The sequence below is a fragment of the Centruroides sculpturatus genome, unplaced genomic scaffold (genome assembly GCF_000671375.1).
Source record: "Centruroides sculpturatus isolate CEXI.00-Female unplaced genomic scaffold, Cexi_2.0 scaffold1577, whole genome shotgun sequence".
Taxonomy (NCBI): domain Eukaryota; kingdom Metazoa; phylum Arthropoda; class Arachnida; order Scorpiones; family Buthidae; genus Centruroides; species Centruroides sculpturatus.
In genome coordinates, this window is record NW_019385882.1 from 1 (window position 1) to 5,676 (window position 5,676).

Sequence of the window (5,676 nt, forward strand, 5' to 3'; positions counted from 1 at the left end):
ATATTTATCGTTAAAGACGTAATTTCTAAATATACTCGAAAGAGTTATTAAATAGCTGCCACTTTTGCCGCTAGCGCCATTCAACGTCAATTGCGTGACATCGATGCCCGTATGTTACTCTAATGTTCTAATCGGAATCGTCGATTTAACATTCCAAATTCCAGTTTTGCTATACATTTATCTTTCATTTATCGTATAAAATGTAAGTATATAAGAAAGAAAAATTATATATATAACGATAGAAAAAGAAATAAATCCATTTTTATTTCCGATCTTTAATTGATTTCATCTCTTTTCACCCATTGATTTTTTTCTTAATTATTTCATTCATTTTTTTGTAAATTCGACCTCTTTAAATCGTTTATTTTTCTAAATATTTTTATTTTTATTTTTTTCTTTAGTAATTAAACGAAATCCAAAATGGATGTTATCGGGTTTCGTAATGTCAAATCATTAAATATATTAAAAAACAAGCGCCTGTATCATTTACTTTAATCCCTTTTTCAATAGAATCGGTCAAGCGCCGAATCATAAAATATTCAAATTTATAGGAAAAAAAATGGGTTAATTGTAATATGAAAGTCACTTACATGATGGTAAATTAATAATAATCATCATCATTGCCTTTTCCCATGTTTATATGGGGTCGGCGTTTCCTTTAATACGTTTCCTCCATTTCTTCCTATCGAGGGCTTCTTCTCTCTTAACTCCCCTCTGATTTGAGTCTTCCTCCGCCTTATCTTTCCGATGCGGCTTTGGTCTTCCTCTTTTACTACCGGTTTTCCGACCCTCTTTCCGACGTAATCTTTGCTTCGTTGCTCTATGTGGCCGAACCACCTCGACCGACATTCTTGCATCTTCCTGATCAAAGGGCCCGCCTTAAAATTGTTCCTTAATAATAATATTCTATTAATAATAACAATTACACTAGTGTGATTTGTACATGGCAGATGTTTATTCTGATTAATATGTGTTAAATTTATTTAAGATGAAAATTTTTTATGATTTACGAAAATACAATGCATGTGGAACATTTGTAGATGGTTTTTTATTTTATTTTATTTCTGTTTGTTTATTTTTAGATGAAATTAAATCGTACTTGATAGCATTTTTGAATTGGTTACAATTTAAAATATTCTGCCAAGATATTTTCGATATTAAACAGAAATTAAAGTGAAAATTTAATCGAGAATGAAACACAATTTCTCAAGCTTGTTGGCTTCACTGCTTTACTCCGTAGCTAAGCAGGTTTGCTTCCGGTTGATATTTTAAAATTGAAAACTTGTTTACTATTTTAAGTGTACTTAGGTGTTTTTTATTAATCTAAAAATCAAAAGAACTGAAGATTTAAATGCAATTTTTCTTTTAATGAATTATTGTATATTTTTATTTGAAAATTATACAAATAAATTGATTATATTTTTCTTTAAAATAAATCTTGACTTTAAAGATGAAAAATTTTAGTAAAATCATTAGTTTTGATTTACAAATTTGTTTATTAATAGAGAAATTTGTAGGGTTTCATTAATTATATATTTATTATTAGTTCCATTTAAATTTCAAGACTAAATACTGTAACATAATTGAAGTGCAGTAAAAGTAATTTTTAAAATTATTAGAAGGAATTATAGGATCATAAATATGTCTCATTTGATTTGTTAGTTTCTAATTCAAGTAACTGGAAGAAAATAATTTTTATTTAGGTTTTCTTCACATAAATCTTTTAGAACAATACCATAAAAATAGAACTTGATATATACTAATTCTTTAAAATAACTGATTTAAATTAGGTTTATATTTTGTTATCTATCTAGAGTAATGACTAGACTGCTTAAAATAATTAATTTAATATTTTACTGAAATTGATAATTTTGTTTTATGTAATGGTCAGGTAAATAACGAAAAATAAAATGTTATTTATGGTGTGATCTCAGACAAATTAATAGCATGTATACTGTTTTTCAACTGTGAAAACAGAAATTTATCTGACATAAAAAAATATAAGGTTATTGTGAAGTTTGATTATTTAGTATGAAAAACATCAAACATAAACTATAAAATATTAAAATCGGTGCCAACACTGATTTTTCTATAAAGCAAATCTGGTTTTTCAATATTTCCTAATTGTTCTGAGCAGTATGTTTTTTGATTTTGGAAAAATTTAGTATATGTTGGATTTGAAACTTAAACTTGCATTTTTAATTAATTAGGTAACCAATCTGTACACTTAATTTAAATTACATTTTTAGTTAATGTAAGTTAGAAGATAAAATTCATAAAAATATCAAACTATCAAGGACTTACAAAATATCTTTTAATAAATATTTTTTTATTTTCACAGATTAAGGAAATAAACTAATTACAAAATTGACTGTTGATCATAAATTGACTTTTATAAAATAGATAATAAAACAGAACAATATTTTATTTATCCTATAAGAAGAATATTTTAGTTTTCATAAAAACGTTTTTACACAGATATCATTATTTATGTTAAAGGAATTATTCTGTCTTCTAGTTTTTGTAATATGCTTTATTATGAATTATACAAAGATAAAATCAATAAATTACATATCAGAAATATCAATAGAATACCATTCTTGATGGGAACAATTGAGATCATATATACAACTTGGGTGTACCACTGGCATGTAATTATGTGCTGACGTATGAATTTTTAAGTCTTAACACTTCAATGTCAGTACAGATTCTTAAGTTAGTATGTCTGCTGGCATTTGCTTTGAACACTTATGCATCAAATTTATTTTATTTTCTTTATGCATATCCGTGATGAAATGTTACTGAATGTTGATATGTTTATTATCTATTTCCATAAAATAGATGATAAAAAAATGGACAATATTTTATTTATCTTATAAGAATAATAATTTAATTTTTATAAAAACATTTTTAGGCAAACATCATTAACTCATTCAAATATGAAGACAATTACCAGCTTTTATAAAATTTGTAAAAAATATATTGTTCTAGATTGCTTGAAATTCTAGATAGAACAAAGTAAGCTTCAAAATATTATCACTTGTTAAAATACATTAAAAGGAGATTACAATTGTAAATTAAGTTGCTTGACATCATCTCTCACAATATTGCCAAAAAAGATAAGCTTTTCTCATTAATATTTAATTTTTATTTTCTTTACTTTAACTCTGTATATATAATAATTTAATTCAGAAATTTTGAATTCCCTCATTAGCCTAGAATAAAATTTTTATACTTAGTATGCAGTTATTAAAGTGATTAAAAATTTCTGTCGTTACATTTTATTTTTGATATAAATTTATATCTAATCTGCTATGTTTTTGTTGTTTTATTATATGTAAATAAAACAAAATAGATGAACTTTATCAGTTGATAAATATCAATTTTACATGCTTTGTTACGTATGCTAGATAAAATTAATCTTTCATTTTATTCAATATTCATGTTACAGTGTACTTATGTTAGTTTACATTATCTGTTTTGGTAATTTCTGATTATAATAATGTTAATTTATATTTTGAATAACGTATGATTAAATATGTTACTTTTAAAAATAAATAAATATTTTGATTATTTTATTAAAAGGATAATAGTAATTTTACAAGAGGATATGCACTTACTAGTTAAGAATATGCTTTAATATGATAGAAAATTCTAAATTAAGATTTTCACATAAACGATTCTTCAATATTTACTTAGAGAGAACGTAAATAAATAGATTGAAAGAGAGGTCTATATTTTCAGTAAGTTTAAGAATTAAAAGTTTTTTATCATCAATCAAATGATCTTTTTTAAGACATCACATGTCTAGACTTTAATGTAATTACCAGTAGAATTTTTTAATGTCAACTGTATAATGTTATAAACTAATATTATTTTCAGATAATAATAATACTTGTGATCCAAAAGCTGTTTGTTTAGTAAGCACAATAAATAAATGTTATCTTTAACAGATAACATCTGTTACCAAAATTTATAATTGATTTTATAATGTATTAAAAATATATATATATTTTCCGATGATTTAAAATTACACTTTAAATAATTTATTCAGTAGTTATAAATTTATTGTGATTCCAGATTTGTTAGAAATATATTTTGTAAAACAATGGTCTTGATAATGAAATTTGTAAATCTGTTTATAAACATAAAGATTACTTATTCAACAAAATTTGTTTAAAACAAGATTATTTTACTTTAAGTTTTCTGGTAATTTATTTGGAATTTAAATTACATACATTAATATTTCTTGTTTTCTATTGATTTTTTTCAAAGTAATACTTGATGAAACTAATGTATTTATTGTATCAAAGAAAGGATTCTTTATTTCATAGTAAACAATATTGAAATAATTGGATATTCACAATTAATTACATGGTCTACAAATATAATGAAAATATTTGTTAGCTTCTGTTATGCTTTAATTTTATGTGATTAAGAAACTAACTTTTTTTGAATTGTTTGTAGAAAAATGATTGAATGAAAATGAACATACAGGATGTATTCTATCACTTATATTACCACATGTAATATAATAATATAATTTTATATGTGATATAAAATTTAGATATTGATTTAATGAAGTTATCTCTATGCCAGTTAAAAAACTTCTCCATTATTGAATATAATGCAAATATAATTTTTATAATTAAATGTAATAATGGGGTTACCATAATTGAAGGCAAAGTACAGACAAATTAGCATTAAAAGTACTTGGACAGCAAGGCAAAATAATAGGAATTTATTCATATTTTTTAATCTAGTAAATGTAGGCATATACTATAAAGTTTCAATTTACACTTTAGTGCGCAGATTAAAATTTTAAATATAAAAAACCTATTTTACTGCTTATGCAATAAGTATTATTGAATTTAAAAAAACTATTCTAATGAATGTGCACATGTTCTCTAAACAACAGTTGTTACATTTGCATATACAATGTTGTCACCTAGCCAACAAATACAATAATTATTATAGAAAATTTAGCAGTTTTGTCAGATTTAAATCTAAGTGGTTATGATTAACTATTAACTGAGCGATCATTTGAAAAGTACAGACTGTTTATTTTTTCTAAGTATGGTATGAACACGGATAGACCCTATAAAGTACTGACTGACTGTATTAAATACGGATGTCTGGTAACACTAGTAATAAGTGAATTACTGTCATTAAATATTATATGTAAATGTTGTTAAAATGTTAAAATAATGCTGTAATTATTAAAATGCTAAAAACCAAATTGTAATCATTAAAAAACAAACAAAATAATGGTTTTTTTAAAAAAATATTTGAGCTAGAATTATTTTATTTTAATGAAGAAAATATTAAATACATGTAATTACAAAGAAAACATATTTTAAAATTTAAAATATTTACAAAATTATAATTACAGTAGGGCGTCGATTTTCCGAATCAATTGGGGACTGGGGTTGTCCAGATAACTGATATTTCGGATAACTGATTTACGTACGAAAAATAGTTTAACGTATCCGATGTCGAAATTTTTCTCCGTTGCGTGTCGCTTGCGTTGAATTTTCGTCGATGTTAAACCTAACAAAGACTATTGTATCGTTAAAAATTATTTTTTTATTTTGTACAAACAAAATAAATATATTGAAAAATATAAAAATAATAAAAAATTATACTTCAGATGTTAATTTAGTATCAAAAACGTAA

At 23.8% G+C, this 5,676-nt stretch overlaps 1 protein-coding gene across 7 annotated transcripts in view; it reads left to right on the forward strand.

Moving 5' to 3' along the window:
* The first annotated feature begins 72 nt into the window (after positions 1–72).
* Positions 73–5,676, forward strand: part of LOC111612373 (vesicle-associated membrane protein 3-like) — a 58,646-nt gene continuing 53,042 nt past the window's right edge. For all 7 annotated transcript variants that reach the window (XR_002754590.1, XR_002754592.1, XR_002754591.1 and 4 more), the window contains exon 1: positions 73–202. Coding sequence is in view for 3 of the 7 variants with exons in the window: in XM_023353577.1 (XP_023209345.1) it covers positions 201–202 (2 nt within the window). In the remaining 4 variants the exon portion in view is untranslated. The remainder of the gene's footprint in view (positions 203–5,676) is intronic.